Consider the following 18500-nt stretch of genomic DNA (forward strand, 5'->3'; position numbering starts at 1 on the left):
CTCAGTAGCTTGATATAAATATATGGAGCCTATGCATTGTTTTCTCTTTCCCCAGGAAGGGTTCCCCTTGTTAAATAGGTCCTAGGAATATTCTTATCTGCCTTTGGAAGTCAAATGCCCCAATTTTTCTCTTCCACATAAATAAAATTTGACATATTATTCCACCCTTTTGAATGACCCCTTTATTATCATCCTGGGAACATTTATTGGCCTTTGGCAGAGTAGTGCCCCGGTTTTAAGGTTATTTGGGTGAAATGTTGCTCATCTGTTTATCCCTTCGACACCTTGGCTCATCTGTTGTACTCTTAAGGAATTCAAGTTAGTAAGCAATGTTAAGGAGCTATCTTCAAGGGAAACAGTCTTTTGAGGCAGCTAGAAACTTTGAACTCAGCTGCTCCTGCTGATCAACTTTCTTGGGAAGTTCTTGCTTCGTAGAGGGAATGTGAGTATTAAAAAAATCAGCGTCTGGAAACTGTGGTTCATATAATGCATCAAACCGCAGGAAATACCTTTTTTCCTTATTCTAGTTCCCTTTCAAGCACTTGTGTCTTGTGTGTTAGGTTTATATAATACATTTATGTTTTGAGTGTGTGTGTGAGGAAGTGTGTTTGCGCCCACTACTTCAATTGTGGTTTAGGCTCTGTTTGCATTAAATGTCAGACGGCTATTTAACTACGAAAACAGCATCTCTGGGTGGGTTGGTGTGGTAATCACAAGGGAACACCCAAACTTCATCCAACATATAGCCAGGCTATGTAATGACTTAATTTCCCTGGACTCCTGACTGGGCTATAAAGTCATCCTTGAAGATGGGCTCGTAACTCAGAGGGAAGAGCAATCAGAGAAGTAGGGTCAGGCAGTATTGTGTGCCTGAGAGGCAGATCCTTTGAATGTTAGTAACTTGATACTACGTCAGAAAGTCAAAGAGGGAAATCAGCTGAGGGGAAGACTGGCTGTGACAGGGGCAGAGGATTACACTGACTCATTTGATTTTGCATACCAAATCGCTTCTAGGTGCTTTACATCAGGATCTACACCCTCTGAACCCGACTGATGGCACTACCTTCGATAGAAAACAAACATCTACAGGTTCAGTGTCTCCTTTGGCTTGCAAAGTAGCAGTAACTGATGGGCGAAAGGCAAGGAAATACTGTACCTTCACTACTGATCGAGTCTTCAGTATCAGATCTGAAGGATATGAGGAAGAACTCTCAACACATAACGATGCTGTTATGCGCTATCATCAGATACGTGGAGAGTTTAACACCACAAATGACTCCGTTCCCTCGATCTACTACTAGTAATAATAATAAATTTCAAAATATACACTGACATACATAATATTTACCAAAGCAAACATCCTGCTTTGGATGACATCCTCACCACGCTCCTAATGAAGGCAGTTTCCAAAAGAAAAATCATATGAAAAATTTGAGAATAGGTAGGGAATTTCACAATAGTAAGCAAATGTTTATGAGGAATACAAAAGGAATACAAAAGGAATACAAAAAGGCTCAGTGAGGTGACCAATCATTCTTAACCATCACTGTCTCCTGTTTCTTGATGCCTTTTACTTTATAACTCATGAAGGAAGGATTTTGCCATTTGTGTCTCCTTTCACCACATCCTAGGCATCCTTCAGTTAATATTTGTGATGTCTAGCCCACCATCCAAGGTTATAATGACATGTTAACCAGCTCTTGCTACATGCCAGTTTGGATAAATCGAACTTTTGGAGTAGGTGCAACAGACAAAAGTAGTTTGGAATTCTGGAAAGTCAAGAGATCGATTCAAGAACTAGATTAATTTGGAAATTATACAGCTACATCACAGATATCCTGTTCTATTGCTAAACCGTAATGGAGAAAGACGTGAGAACTAGAATAGAGAATTTAATCCATCAACCTTGGCACTTGCTAACAGTTCTCAACAAAACTAAGTTAAGGCAGTAATGATGACACTCTTAGAATCAAGGTCATATTTGGTTCTTCCTTGTCACATTTGGTCTTTTCTTGTCCCCCATTTCTGTTCAACTATATGAAAGATACCAATAGTCCCTGACCACTACACTGGACTACAGTAAAACACACCAGTAAATATATATATAGGCATCAAGAGACAGGGGAAAGAATGATGATACATTAGGTACTCAAATAGCATGATAAGTGTTGCCCTCTTGAAGGTGCACACATGGAATTGATGTTTCTAGCAAGACTTAGTAGGATCCTTTCTATTTCCGTGTTATAGGCACAGACTAGGAAGATGTGACCACGTGTGCATAGAGTTCTTAGACATTTCTGAAGCTTTCCCCTACCTAAAGTTGACTAATCTTTGTGGAGAATCAGACTCTGCAACCTTGGCCTGAATATATCATGTCAAACTATCTGGAGAATTGGTCTACACTAGAAATGAATATGTCCTCAGGACCATCATGAGTTTGCCATTAGACTCTCTACTTTTGTACAGTACAGGAAAGGAAGAATGAAGCGATTATGAGAGTAGCTTTTTGTAGTAGTTTGCAGAAAAGCACACAAAAGTGTCATATGATAGAAGGGAGCTTTGTCCTCATTTACACTGAAAACCTAGGCTCTGCTTAGATGCTTCAGTTTTGTTGGAGAAAATCCCCACCTGCTTTTCACGTGCAAGTCAATAGAGAATCAGAGCAGAGTTCCATGTGGGTCACAGTTTGGGTATCTATGACGTAAGTAGAGACTGACACTGAAGTTTGCAACTGTTTTCTCTGTAATATTTCCAATATCTATATTGTATATGTGAGTGCATCTGTGTGTATTTTTCTTTATCCACATAAGGATTTTCTTGAAAATATCGAAGGAAGTTTACTTTCATCCAACCTCTATAAAAATGGCTTGGTGTTCTTAACGAAGTGACTGAGAAGGAAAAAATAAATGCAGCCCAGAGGTAATGATGCAATAATTACTCTACTCTGTCATGGCTCAGAATACAGCCAATATACTATTAGGAAAATATTGGCTTCCTTCTTGCCACTTTGACCACTAAAATAACATTCAATGCCAATAGTTTCGATTCTTCTCACCAATGGAGGCCAGTTTCAGAATACAAGCATGCCTTATGGCTATTATTATACTTCTCCTGACCTTATTAACATTGACTCCTTAGTCATTGTACAACTTCTGAATATATGAAACTGGTAGACAAAAGTCAGTGGCCTGAGAGATGCCAGTGCATCAACAGCCAGTGGCATAACCTAAAGTTGTCAAACATTTAACCAGAGAGGGTTAGCTCAGAAATTGAATTTGGTAAAACATTTTTGTGTACGTTCATGCCTGGAACTCTGCTACAGCAGGTTGTATACTAGACCTAGAAAGATGTTTCTCTGCTCTCCGTCTTTATACTTCCAACTGCTAAGTGCAATGACTTGCCTTATTCAAAAGTGCATCTTTCTGACTTTAGGCTTCTAACACAGCTGCCAAAAGCGAATGTTGTTCTCTTGCGATACCTTTTCGGTGTGTATACAACATTGAGCAACAATCCTCATCCAATCAGATGACAGCTTATGATTTATCAGTGTGTATAGCCCCAAGTATTCTTTGTCCACCTAATACCTGCAGCTTGGAATTGGAAGACAACTTCATTAAAAAGGTAGAGAGATCTCTCATATGTGTCCCCTGGGGTTTAGAATCCATGCTTTGAGTCTGAAATGTGTAGTAGTAATTGCGAAGGATCAGTTCTGAAAAGTGCACATCTTCATAGGCTTTCTTGGAATGGCAGAGTTTGCTATCCTTCTCTGGTGGAATATGGGAAGGGGTGTTGTTAAAGTGGGAAATGCAGAGCAGTTGAGTCGCTTCTTTCCCATCCAGGAGATTCAATACTAGACTGACTAAACAAAAGAGAGAGAAGAGTGATGTAATATGATAAAAAAGACCTGGGCTCCGGAGTTTGACAAGCCAAGGTTCAACTCTCAGCCTGATCCTGGAGGGGGGAGCTTGTAACCTTGGGCAAAGCCATGGCTTCCTCATGACACAATGGTAACAAGACCCAGCTCCTGTGGTCATTACTGGCACATCCTAGGTGATTCAGTCACTATGAGCGCCCATGGCTCCAAACACATTGGCTTTGCTCTGCAAGTTGTGGCTCATTTAGAATAATACTTGGCTACTCTTTTGCCTCTGCTACATCAGACAGAAACTAGTGAGATATTCCAGAACATCCTAATGAAGCCACAGATTCCTAATAAGATGACAGCTTTTCCCCAAGCTCATGCCGAGAGCCAGCATTAAGCAAAGCAAGACATGAGAAGGGACTGTGGTTAGACAGACAGACATGTTTTCCCCAGCCCTGTGAGTTTTTACTCAAAAAAAAAGAAAAGAAAAGAAAAGAAAACATCAAAAAAAAATCCACAAGAATATTCATTTTCCAAAAACTATTCTTCCCTATTTAAGAAATGGATTTCATAGGACTCTGTCTATGCTTTATACATTTTAATCAGATATGATACTAAAGTACAATCCAATATTTTTCTGGAAGCAAAATTTTACAAAATACGTAAACTTTTAGAAGGTACCTTACTTTGAAAACTATCCTAGTTTTAAAGATGTAACCTTTGGTATCACAATGTTAGGTATTAAATTAGGCGACAAATTAGGACTTTAGTCCACTGACTAGTAATATTTTAAAATCTGTACCCAAAGTACAACGGAAAGTATTACTCTTTCTTATTTTATTAGAGAATTGGGTTTCTATATATTTTTATCAACTCTGAATTTTTCATAGAAGTCTTTCACATTTTTGGTTAGATCCAAGGTCTATAAACAAAATGTGACTTATAACTCTTCCATATGAAAAAGAGCACCCCATTGTGTTCTTTTTGCATTACAGGCTTCTCTTGTACAGTTTTTGATTGAAAATTGCCTCAAGATATTTGGAGAAGACATCACTTCTCTCTTGGGAGAGAATTCAAAGAGTTGTCATAACAATGAGAAGGCTGCAGGTACTGTGAATAGTTTAATAGGCTTTAGGGAGACACAGACAGCAAGGTTGCCAGGGGTCATGGCAGATACTTAGCCCTGTTCTGGAGCCCAGAGCATCCCCAGGGCAATGATACCCATCTGCTCCTTCTTCTGAAGACTGGCTAGCAGGTCAAGGGAGGTTTCACACTGTTGGAGACCCAAGAAAGCATAGAAACTTCCAGATGTTTCTGGCAGTATTAGGAGATAGCATGGTATGATACAGTGTTTGGGAATATTTTTAACACAATTTTAAATGGATCCCACATCTATATTATATGATATATGTAGTTAAACATATAATGCATAATTATTTTTTTCTACTTATAATATATAAATGTGCCCTGGTTGAAACCAGAGCATGGGACTTTTATTCCTGCTCCATCCTCTTTTTGATCAGTGGCTCTTGAGGCACCACAGGATTCCAGTGCTCTTTAAAATGAGTTGAAAGGAAAAACAATGAGTTGAAAGGAACCAGCATCATTGAGAGAAAAGGACTTGACTTGATGTCAATCATCTCTCCAGAGTACAAATTCCAGTGTCCCCATTTATCAGCTATACAACCTTTGGCCAATTACTAGCTTGGTATCACTCTATTCATGCCTAACATGTGGATAAAAGTAATGTCTAAATCTTAGAAATGTTGTCAAGATTCAATAAGATAAGGGATGTAAAAACATTTCTAAAAAGCAAATATTAGAACTAGGAGAAGTTCCCCTGAGACTAGTGCGAGTATTATTGGAGCCTAGCTAATCACAGCTCACTGGCAACACCCCATTTTTTGTAAAACGGAGTTTAGATTCAGAACCTGGAGACACACATCATCAATCCCTCCATACTTTTGACATGTCTTCGTTTTACGACATATACCTCATTGTGTTGAGGGAAGCTTTTGGACAATCCGTGTCATCAGGAATTAAGATGAGTCTAGTGCCATGTCTGAGAATATGCTGGTGCAAGACAAGTGTTTGTTTTTCATGTCCTCAGTGACAGAAAAACAAACTGTTGAATCCAAGCCAGTGAGAGTGATAGTGATTTCCAAAAGAGCACAACTGCAGAATGCTACCAAGTCCCCATGTGGTCCATCCACCTACATGTCTACAGTTTAGTAAGTCACTGAAGACTGGAATCTCCATAATGACCCTTGACACTTCCTCTTTATCTGTTTTTCCAATGAATGAGAAATGAACCCCTTCCAAGACCCAGCTATTTCCATTTAAAGTTTTTTCCTTGGTCCCATATATTTATATTGAGGAAATCTTCCTACAAATTATCTCCTCTTTCTTCAATGCCTATCATATCCTATGACATACTTTTTGAATTGTATTGTACTGTGTTGTATACTTTTATATGGATAATAAAAATCATTCCATAACTCAGTAGTTTACACAACCAATTCTTTGGTTATGATTCACATAACACTTCAGTGGAGACTCATCTGTGCAGTTCTGGTCTCAGACTGGATGTGAAAGCAGAGGATTTCCAAACTCAGCCTGATTTGGATACCAAATCCTTCTAGCTTTTAAAATCAGATCTGACAGCTGAACCCACTGTTCACTCCAGTAGAAAACAAACATCTACAGGTTCAGTGCCTCCTGTTGCATTGCAAAGACAGTAACTGATGGCACAGGAAATACTGACTTTCAATCTGATCAAGTTCCAAGGTTTAACCATCAGTCTGAAGGATATGGGCAAGAACTCAACAATGCCATGAGGATGCTGTTAGCCAACATCAGAACATGGAGAGTTCTACACAACAAATGACTCAGTTTCCCTCTTCTAACCCTGCAATGAACACACTGTATAATGGCAATCGTGAAAATAAGGCTAAGTGAATTAAAACACACTAATCTCCTTTCTTCCTTAGATTCAGTCCAGAACACCTTGAAAAGCACTTCTTTTAGAGACTCGGCCTTTTGCCAGCACATTGGCACTTCCCAGTACAACCAGTACACAGCTCTACTGTCTGCAAAACCAGGACAGCTCTTTGGAGTTTCCCTTATGGATATCTTTGATAAGGACATCATGCCCTTACCAATACTGGTAGGTCTCAGTTAGGTCTTTTATTGCCTTCCTGAGGAGAGGGACCTCGGAGAGGCCAAGTGTTCTCATGCAAACCAACCCTCAAGTGGAGAAATCATTAGACAGTCCCTGGCTTTGGCTGAGAAGCTTTGCTAGTGTCATTTGATTTACCTACTGCAGAGTCATTTGGCCAATACAACAGAACGACGTTTTGTCCATTCCACTTGTTTCCACAGAGACCCTTGTAGGCCTTGTTCAGATCAGTCAAAATGGACTCTGTGTGCATGAATCATCTTCACATTCTGCTATTGTCTTCCTGAACTCACAGTAGTCTCAGGTCTCCTTCAACTGAGTCTACTTAATCTAACAACTGAAAATATCTTACCTAAGCATAAAGACTCATCCTGAGGCATATATGAATCTGCTAATTCTAAAAGAGGATGTTAAATGACAGCCACAGAGTTTGGCCTGTGTTATCTCAAATCAGTGTAATGAATTGTCAGTGTGGAAATTTACTGAGTACCCATTACCTCTGCAACCCTGCACTGGATTTGGGAATGTTATCCTAGGTGTGAAGAAATTAACCATGTTAGTTACATGCTTGCTACTTCCCCAGTCCTTGCATCACAGCAATTTTAGGGGAAGCTGGAACTATCATCCTCCACACTTTACAAATGAATTTGAAAGCTTTCAGTACAGTTCGCATTTGCCCCAGGTCACACAATAGATCAGAAGCATAATAATAGGTTTCCGATCCCTTGGTCTATCAGACTCCAGCCATATTATCTTTCTACACTGCAGGGAGAGAACATGAAGATAGAGCAAAAGACAGTGAAAGACTCATGAAGGAAATGTAATCAGATAATAAGAAGAGAGCATTTGAGCTTTTTTTTTTTTTAAAGAGGAAGAGAAATAGAGATAGTAGGAATGGAGGATACAATCACTTAAAGAGGAATCAACAAATGGGAAATGAGTATGGCAAAAAGATTTCCATACTTGGGGAAGAGCATCTATGTAAGGGAATAAGGAAACAAGACTGGTAAATTAGGAGACAGGCGAGGATTCCACAAAGGCCTTGAAACACGGAAGTTTGATTTAAAAGGGTAAATTCAATGAAAAAAATCTGATTAAAATAAGTGATTACAATGTTTCAGTGTATGACTCTAAGGTGGATTTTGGGTAGAAACTATAGGGAGACATTGACTAAAGAATCTAAATTGACTTTACTCCTTCCAGCTCTAAAACCATATACCATCACATAGCCTAGCTCTTTCAAAAAGGTAGCAAGCTTTTACTCTGGGCTTGGGATATGAAATGCCATATACTCTTCTTTTTTCTTACAGGATATGCTTTCCTTTATCAATGAGAAAGGACCACTCACGGAAGGCATATTCAGAAAACCAGGTAGTATAAAGTCATGTGGAATCCTAAAGAAGAAACTAAATTCTGGAGACAGAGTGAGGCATTACAGCAAATCTGTTCTTGTGGTAGCATTTGTTTTAAAGGTGGGGAAAGTTCTAGCTTTATCCACACATGAGTAAGTCAAGCTGTGATTGGTGTCTTTCATTATGATTGCCCAAGGAGCGACATGGGCAAAACTGATTAAGAACTTCTCAAACTGGAAAACACTTCATGAATTCAAAATTTAAGGAATCTACTGTAGGAGTTAAAAGCCCCATACATGAGAAATACTTTCTGTTTTCAACACACACCACCCCCCTGAAGACTCCATGCAAAATACTAATACTAATATGACTACTAGTAATAATAAGAAATTTCAAAATATACACTGACACCTACATAATGTTTACCAAAGCAAACATCTGCTTTTGATGACTTCCTCACCACACTCCTAATGAAGGCAGTTTCCAAAAGAAAACTCATATGAAACATTTGAAGATAGGTATAGAAGTTCACAATAGTAAGCACATGTTTACTTTATGAGGAATCTAAAAAAGGCTCAGTGAGGCAACCAATCATTCTTAACCATCATTGTCTCATTGTCTCCTGTTTCTTAGTGCCTTTTATAAGTCATGGAGGAAGGATTTTGCCATTTGTGTCTCCTTTCACCACATCCTAGGCATCCTTTAGTTAATATTTGAGATGTCTATCCTGCCATCCAAGGTTATAACGACATGGTAACCACCTCTAGCTACATGCCTCTTTTGATAAATCTAACTTTTGGAGTAGGTGCAACAGACAAAAGTACTTTGGTATTCTGAAAATTCAGTAGATCGACTCAAGAAATGGATTACTTTGGAAATTATACAGCTACATAACAGATATCCCATTCTATTGCTAAAATGGTAATGGAGAAAGATGTGAGAACTAGAATAGAGAATTTAATCCATCTAAATTGGCACTTGCTAACAGCTCTCAACAAAACTATGTTAAGGCAGTAATGATGACACTCTTAGAACCAAGGTCATATGTGGTCCTTCCTTGTCACATTTGGTCTTTCCTTGTCCCCCATTACTGTTTAACTATATGAAAGATACCAATAGTCTCTGACCACTACTACACTGGGCTAGAGTAAAACACGCCAGTAAATATATATATAGGCATCAAGACACAGGAAAAGAATGATCATCCATTAGGTACTTGAATACCATGATAAGTGTTTCCCTCTTGAAGGTGCACACATACAATGATGTTTCTAGCAAGACTTAGTAGGGTCTTTTCTATTTCCGTGTTATAGGCACAGACTAGGAAGATGGTGACCACGTGTGCATAGAGTTCTTAGACATTTCTGAAGCTTTCCCTACCTAAAGTTGACTAATCTTTGTGGAGAATCAGACTCTGCAACCTTGGCCTGAATAGTATCATGTCAAACTCTCTGGAGAATTGGTCTACACTAGAAATGAATACATCCTCAGGACCATCATAAGTTTGCCATTAGACTCTACTTTTGTATAGTTCAGGAAAGGAAGAATGATGCAATTATGAGAGTAGCTTTTGTAGTAGTTTGCATAAAAGCACACAAAAGAGTAAGTGCCATATGATGGAAGGGAGCTTTGTCTTCCTTTCCACTGAAGGCTATGCTCTGCTTTGATGCTTTCATTTTTGTTAGAGAATATCCACAACCTGCTTTTGCATGTACAAGTCAATGGAGAGTCAAGCTGACCCCTATGTGGGTCACAGTTTGGGTATCTATGAAGGAAGTAGGAACTCAACTGAAGTTTTCAACTAAGTGTTTTCTCTGTGATATTTCCAATATATATTTTGTATTATATATGCATATATATGTGTGTGTGTGTTTCTGTGTATATTTGTGTGTATTTTTTTTTATCCACATAAGGATTTTCTTGAAAATATCGAAGGAAGTTTACTTTCATCGGACCTCTATGAAAAATGGCTTGGTGTTCTTGACGAAGTGACTCAGAAGGAAAAAATAAATGCTGCCCAGAGGTAATGATGCAATAATTACTCTACTCTGGTCATGGCTCAGAAATACAGCCAATATACCATTACAAAATATTGGTTTCCTTCTTGCCACTTTGACCACTAAAATAACATTCAATGCCAAATGGTTTCTTTTTTTTTAATAATAAATTTATTTTTTATTGGTGTTCAATTTACCAACATACAGAGTAACACCCAGTGCTCATTCCGTCAAGTGCCCCGCTCAGTGCCCATCACCTATTCACCCCTAGCCCCTGCCCTCCTCCCCTTCCATCACCCCTAGTTCATTTCCCAGAGTTAGGAGTCTTTATGTTCTGTCTCCCTTTCTGATATTTCCCACACATTTCTTCTCCCTTCCCTTATATTCCCTTTCACTATTATTTATATTCCCCAAATGAATGAGAACATACAATGCCAAATGATTTCAATTCTTCTCACCCACGGAGGCCAGTTTCAGAATACAGGCATGCCTTATGGCTATTATTGCTCTTCTCCTGACCTTATTAAGTAGACTCCTTAGTCATTGTACAACTTCTGAATATATGAAACTGGTAGACAAGTCAGTGGCCTAAGAGAGATGCCAGAGCATCAACAGCACTGGTATAATCTTAAGTTTGTCAAACATATAACCATAGAGAGTTAGCTCAGAAATTGAATTCGGTAAAACATATTTGTATACATTCATGCCTGGAACTCTGCTACAGCAGGTTGTATACTATATCTAGTAAGATGTTCTCTGCTCTCCATCTCTATACTTCCAGCTGCTAAGTGCAATGACTTGCCTTATTCAAAAGTGCATCTTTCTGACTTTAGGCTTCTAACACAGCTGCCAAAAGCGAATGTTGTTCTCTTGCGATACCTTTTCGGTGTGTTATACAACATTGAGCAACAATCCTCATCCAATCAGATGACAGCTTATGATTTATCAGTGTGTATAGCCCCAAGCATTCTTTGTCCACCTAATACCTGCAGCTTGGAATTGGAAGACAACTTCATTAAAAAGGTAGAGAGATCTCTCATATGTGTCCCCTGGGGTTTAGAATCCATGCTTTGAGTCTGAAATGTGTAGTAGTAATTACGAAGGATCAGTTCTGAAAAGTGCACATCTTCATAGGCTTTCTTGGAATGGCAGAGTTTGCTATCCTTCTCTGGTGGAATATGGGAAGGGGTGTTGTTAAATTGCGAAATATAGAGCAGTTGAGTCGCTTCTTTCCCATCCAGGAGATTCAATACTAGACTGACTAAACAAAAGAAAGAGAAGAGTGGCATAATATGATAGAAAAGACCTGGGCTCCGGAGTTTGACAAGCCGAGGTTCAACTCTCAGCCTGATCCTTGAGGGGGGAGCTTGTAACTTTGGGCAAAGCCATGGCTTCCTCATGACACAATGGTAACAAGACCCAGCTCCTGTGGTCATTACTGGCACATCCTAGGTGATTCAGTCACTATGAGCGCCCATGGCTCCAAACACATTGGCCTTGCTCTGCAAGTTGTGGCTCATTTAGAATAATACTTGGCTACTCTTTTGCCTCTGCTACATCAGACAGAAACTAGTGAGATATTCCAGAACATCCTAATGAAGCCACAGATGCCTAATAAGATGACAGCTTTTCCCCAAGCTCATGCCGAGAGCCAGCATTAGGCAAAGCAAGACATGAGAAGGGACTGCGGTTAGACAGACTGACATGTTTTCTCTCCAGACCTGTGATTTTTACTCAAAAACAAAACAAAACATCAAAAAAATCCACAGGAATATCCTCTTTCCAAAAAACATTCTTCCCTCTTTAAGAAATGGATTTCATAGGATTTTGTCTATGCTTTACACATTTTAATCAGATATTATCCTAAGTTACAACCCAATATTTTCTGGAAGTAAAATTTTACACAATAAGTAAAGTTAAGAAGGTAGGTTGCTTTGAAAACTATTCTAGTTTTAAAGATGTAACCATTGGTATCACAATGTTAGGTATGAAATTAGGCGACAAATTAGGACTTTAGCCCACTGACTAGTAGAATTTTAAAATCTGTACCCAAAGTGCAACGGAAAGTATCACACTAAGTTATTTTATTAGAGAACATGGGTTTCTATATATTATTATCAACTCTGAATTGTTCATAGAAGTCTTTCACATTTTTGGTTAGATCCAAGGTCTATAAACAAAATGTGACTTATAACTCTTCCATATAAAAAAGAGCACCCCATTGTGTTCTTTTTGCATTACAGGCTTCTCTTATACAGTTTTTGATTGAAAATTGCCTCGGGATATTTGGAGAAGACATCACTTCTCTCTTGGGAGAGAATTCAAAGAGTTGTCATAACAATGAGAAGGCTGCAGGTACTGTGAATAGTTTAATAGGCTTTAGGGAGACACAGACAGCAAGGTTGCCAGGGGTCATGGCAGATACTTAGCCCTGTTCTGGAGCCCAGAGCATCCCCAGGGCAATGATTCCCAGCTGCTCCTTCTTCTGAAGGCTGGCTAGCAGGTCAGGGAGGCTTCACACTGTTGGAGACCCAAGATAGCATAGAAACTTCAAGACGTTTCTGGCAGTATTAGGAAATAGCATGGTATGATACAGTGTTTGGGGATTTTTTTTAACACAATTTTAAATGGATCCCACATCTATATTATATATGTTGTTAAGCATATAATGCATAATTATTAATTTCTACTTATAATATATAAATGTGCTCTGGTTGAAACCAGAGCAGGGGGGTTTTATTCCTGCTCCATCCTCTTTTTGATCAATGGCTCTTGAGGCACCACAGGATTCCGGTGCTCTTTAAAATGAGTTGAAAAGAACCAGCGTCATTGAGAGAAAAGGACTTGACTTGATGTCAAACCTAGGTATTTGTGTATTGGTGCTGGCTCTCAATTGGTCCCCATGTCTTCAATAAGGTAGCTTCTCCTCCTTTCATATGGTGGAGGAAGAGTTCCCAGAAGCAAGAGGGACTTTTCAAGAGTTAATGTGGGAGAGGACTGTGCAAAGGACCACGCCAAAGGTGGTGGTTTACAAGATGAGGAGGCATTATTTCTTAAGACCACACATCATAAAACTCACAGCAACACCATTACACACATATCCTTTCCTTCACTGGCTTTTCCTCCTCAGTTCTGTACACCAGCATTTCCTAAGGGGTATTCCAAGTAGGGTAGGAAGAATCTTTGAAATACTAACTCATTTTTTTTTACCTGAGATATTCCTTCCCTCATCCTTCTTCCTGTCTTAAGCTGCCTTAAGAGACAACTCACCTCCTCAGGGAATAGAAGCAAGAGGAGAATATGAGGAAAAGGGTGCTCTTTGATGCTTATGAGTCTTAAAGACTTAGCTTTCTAGGAAACAGAAATGATTCATGGCATAGAGTAGAAGATTTAGGTGGCAATCCCAAGGGGAAAAAGCCCAAAACCACTAGGTAGGTACATGGGATATCTGCACCATTTCCTGCATGGAAACCAAATGGAAGCAGAAATTCCTCACAGAACAGTGAGCTGACATGTCTAAGAACAATGGGACCCTCTATGTCCATGCAGAGTTTCTTATACCTCAACATGGAACATGTATCTCCTTCAGTCCCAGAAGAGTATGGAAGAAAAAGAAAGTCACTGGGTGTGAAAGACATGCCTCAGCAATAGGAGTACAGGCCAATTTCCCAGGACCAGAGAGCAGTCTGGACCCCGCAGCGGCTATTTATATACATCAATGACACAGAGCAATCAGATAAGTGGCACTTCACCATTTTACAACCTGTCTGGCACCAGAACACTCCAGAACAGACACACTCATGGGGGCAATTAAGAAAACCTAAATCTCTACCAGTCTTGGAACAGAGAATCAAACTGGACAACAAGTGAGCTATTTAGAACTACAGAACTGTACATTTCTGACTTATGCCAGTGTATAGACGGAGATTGCTATCAGTGCATATAGAATATATGATCCATGCATTGTTTTCCCTTTCCCAGAAAGGGTTCTCTCGTCAAATAGGCTTGGGAAATTCATATTTTCCTTTTGGAAGTCAAATGCACCAGTTTTTCCCAGATTTATTTGACATTATTCGACCCTTTTGAAGCGACCCCATTCATTAATGATCCTGGAAATATTTATTGCCTTGTGCCGAGTAGTATCTTATATATTTAGTTTAACTTGGTGTAGGCAGCATCATTTATGTTACAGTTGAGCAAACCAAAGCTTTAAAATGCTGAGTTTCGGGATCCCTGGGTGGCGCAGCGGTTTGGCGCCTGCCTTTGGCCCAGGGCGCGATCCTGGAGACCCGGGATCGAATCCCACATCGGGCTCCCGGTGCATGGAGCCTGCTTCTCCCTCTGCCTGTGTCTCTGCCTCTGTCTCTCTCTCTGTAACTATCATAAATAAATAAAAATTAAAAAAAAATAAATAAAATAAAATGCTGAGCTTCCTAAGTGGCAGAACCAGGATGCTTCTGGTGCAGTGCTGGCCCCACACGAGTGGAGGTGCTGATGCACGTACTATATCCCAAAAAAGCCAAATTGCCCAGTGTTTAAGGTTATTTGGTGAAATGTTCCTCATCTTTTTATCCTTCGACAGCTTGTCTCATCTGTTGACTCTTAAAGCAATCGGTTATTTAAGAAATGTTAAGATATCTTCAAAGGGAAACATTCACAGCTGAGCAGTAGAAATTTGAACTCAGCTTCTCGCTGCTGATCTCCTTTTCTTTGGAAAGTTCTTCCTTCAATAGGGAATGTTGAGTAATTAAAAATCATCTCTGGAAACTGGTGGTCTATCAATGCACTCCTAACCTCTTATTGTTTTGCATTTTCTATGTTTTCTTTCAAGCCTTGTACTTGTATGTAGGTGTATATACACATGTATGTTTGAGTGTGTGTGTGAGGAAGTGTGTTTCCACACTTCATTGTGGTTTAGGCTCTTTACAGTAAATGTTAAACATATTTAACCAAAAACATCATCTCTGGGTGGGTTGGTGGGGTTGACAAGAGAACACAGACACCACATAGCCAGCATGTAATGACTACTTCCCAAGGACCCTGACTGCAGAAAGTCATCCTTGAAGATGGCCCAGAGCAGTGGAACCAGAGAAGTAGGGGTCAGGCAGATTGTGTCCTGATAGGCAATTCCTTTGGATGGTAGAAACTTGAGCACTCAGAAACCCAAGGAGAGAATCTGAGGCTGAGGGGAGCCTGGTTGTGAAAGCACAGGATTAACAACCTAGCTTGATTTGCATACCAAAAACTTATAGCTCTTAAAATCAGAAAAAAATAAAAAAATAAAATCAGATCTGATACCTGAACCCACTGATCACACCAGTAGAAAACAAACACCTACAGTTTCAGTGCCTCCAGATCAGTGTAATGGCAGTAACTGATGGCAGAGGAAATAATCACTTTGAGTCTGATCAAGTCCCTAGGTTTAACCGTCAGTCTGAAAGTTATTGGCAAGAACTCATCAATGCCATGAGGATGCTGTTAGCCAACATCAGAACATGGAGAGTTCTACACAACAAATGACTCAGTTTCCCTCTTCTAGCCTCTACAATGAACATGCTGTATAATGGCAATGGTGAAAATAAGTCTACGTGAATTAAAACACACTAATCTCCCTTCTTCCTTAGATTCTGTCCAGAACACCAAGGAAAGCAGTGCTTTCACAAACTCGTCCTTTGGCCACTGTGCTGGCACTTGGCAGAACAACCAGTGCACAGCTGCACCGTCTGAAAAATCAGGACAGCTCTTTGGAGTTTCCCTCACGGATATATTTCATAAGGACAACTTCCCGTTCCCAATACTGGTAGGTCTCAGTTTGGTCTTTTATTGCCTTCCTGAGGAGAGGGACCTCGGAGAGGCCAAGTGTCCTCATGCAAACCTACCCCAAATGGAGAAATCATTAGACAGCACCTGGCTTTGGGTGAGAAACTTGGTAGTGTCATTTGATTTACCTACTGCAGAGTCATGAGGCCAATACACTGAACGACGTTTTGTCCATTCCACTTGTTTCCACAGAGACCCATGTAGGCCTGTTCAGATCAGTCAAAATGGACTCTGTGTGCATGAATCATCTTCACATTCTGCTGTTGTCTTCCTAAACTCACAGTAGTCTCAGGTCTCTTTCAACTGAGTCTACTTAATCTAACAACTGAAAACATCTTACCTAAGCATAAAGACTCATCTGGAGGCATATATGAATCTGCTAATTCTAAAAGAGGATGTTAAATGACAGCCAGAGTTTGGCCTGTGTTATCTCCAATCGGTGTACTGAATTGTCAGTATGGAAATTTGCAGAGTACCCAGGACCTCTGCAATGCTGCACTAGATTTGGGAATGTTATCCTAGTGGTGAAGAAATTAACCACGTTAGTTACATGCTAGCTGCTACCCCAGTCCTTGCATCACAGCAATTTTAGGGGGTAGCTAGAACTATCATCTTCCACACATTATAAATGGATTAGAAAATTTTCAGTACAGTTCGCATGTGCCCCAGGTAACACAGTAGATCAGAAGCATAGTAGGTTTCTGAACCTTAGGTCCATCTGACTCCAGTGCTTATATCTTTCTACACTGTAGGGAGAGGACATGAAGATAGAGCAAAGGACGTTGAAAGACTCATGAAGGGAATGTAATCAGAGAATAAGAGAGTATTTGAGCTTTTCTTTTAAAGAGGAAGGGAAATAGAGATAGTAGGAATGGAGGATACAATCACTTAAAGAGGAATCAACAAATGGGAAATGGGTATAGAAAAAGATTTCCATATATGGGGAAGAGCATCTATGGAAGGGAATAATGAGAAAAGACTGATAAAGTAGGAGACAGGTGAGGATTCCACAAGGCCTTGAAACACGGAAGTTTGATTTAAAAAGGGTAAAGTCAATGAAAAAAATCTGATTTAAATAAGTGATTACAAAGTTTCAGTGTATGTAAGGTGGATTTTGGGTAAAACTATAGAGAGACATTGACTAAAGAATCTAAACTGACTTTACTTCTTGGAGCTCTAAAACTGTATACCATCCGATAGCCTAGCTCTTTCAAAAAGGAAGCAAGCTTTTGCTCTGGGCTTGGGATATGAAATGCCATATACTCTTCTTTTTTTCCTACATTATGTGCTTTCCTTATCAAATCAAAAATGACCACTCATGGAAGGCATCTTCAGAAAATCAGCCAGTATAAAATCATGCAGAATCCTAAAAAAGAAACTAAATTCTGGGGACAGAGTGAACTTGGACAGTGAATCTGTTCTTCTGGTAGCATCTGTTTTAAAGGTGGGGAAAGTTCTAGCTTTATCCACACATGAGTTACTCAAGCTGTGATGGTGTCTTTCATTATGATTGCCCAAGAAAAAACATAGGCATAACTGATTAAGAACTTGTCAAACTGGAAAACACTTCATGAAATCAAAATTTAAGGAAGCTACTGTAGAAGGTAAAAGCTCCTTACATTAGAAATACTTTCTGTTTTCACCAAACACCTCCCACCTGAGGACTCCATGCAAAAGACTAATACTAATGTGACTACTATAATAATAAGAAATTTCAAAATACACATTAACACATACATAATGTTTACCAAAGAAAACATCCTGTCTCTGATGACTTCCTCACGATGCTCCTAATGAAGGCAGTTTCCAAAAGAAAAATCACATGAAAAATTTGAGAATAGATCTAGAAGTTTACAATAGTAAGCAAATGTTTACTTAATGAGGAATATAAAAAGGCTCAGTGAGGCGACCAATCATTGTTAACCATCATTGTCTCCTGTTTCTTGATGCCTTTTACTTTATAAGTCATGGAGGAAGGATTTTGCCATTTGTGTCTCCTTTCACCAGATCCTAGGTATCCTTTTGTTAATATTTGTGATGTCTAGCCCACCATCCAAGGTTGTAACGATACAGTAACCAGCTCTAGCTACATGCCTCTTTTGATAAATCTAACTTTAGGAGTAGGTGCAACGGACAAATGTAGTTTGGAATTCTGAAAATTCAGTAGATCGACTCAAGAACTAGATTAATTTGGAAATTATACAGCTACATCACAGATATCCCATTCTATTGCTAAAATGGTAATGGAGAAAGAACTGAAAACTAGAACAAAGAATTTAATCCATCTACCT

The 18500-nt window shown here is 39.4% G+C and overlaps 1 protein-coding gene across 4 annotated transcripts in view; it reads left to right on the forward strand.

Moving 5' to 3' along the window:
- Nucleotides 1–3510: 3510 nt before the first annotated feature.
- LOC119878404 (rho GTPase-activating protein 20-like) overlaps nt 3511–18500 on the forward strand; it is a 37873-nt gene continuing 22883 nt past the window's right edge. For all 4 annotated transcript variants that reach the window (XR_005386832.1, XM_038589043.1, XM_038589042.1 and 1 more), the window contains exons 1-8: nt 3511–3621; nt 4858–4969; nt 6853–7028; nt 8351–8512; nt 10306–10415; nt 11223–11412; nt 12633–12744; nt 16014–16189. Coding sequence is in view for 3 of the 4 variants with exons in the window: in XM_038589043.1 (XP_038444971.1) it covers nt 3526–3621; nt 4858–4969; nt 6853–7028; nt 8351–8512; nt 10306–10415; nt 11223–11412; nt 12633–12744; nt 16014–16189 (1134 nt within the window). In the remaining variant the exon portion in view is untranslated. The remainder of the gene's footprint in view (nt 3622–4857; nt 4970–6852; nt 7029–8350; nt 8513–10305; nt 10416–11222; nt 11413–12632; nt 12745–16013; nt 16190–18500) is intronic.

The sequence above is a fragment of the Canis lupus genome, unplaced genomic scaffold (assembly GCF_011100685.1).
Source record: "Canis lupus familiaris isolate Mischka breed German Shepherd unplaced genomic scaffold, alternate assembly UU_Cfam_GSD_1.0 chrUn_S1580H1769, whole genome shotgun sequence".
Taxonomy (NCBI): Eukaryota; Metazoa; Chordata; class Mammalia; order Carnivora; family Canidae; genus Canis; species Canis lupus.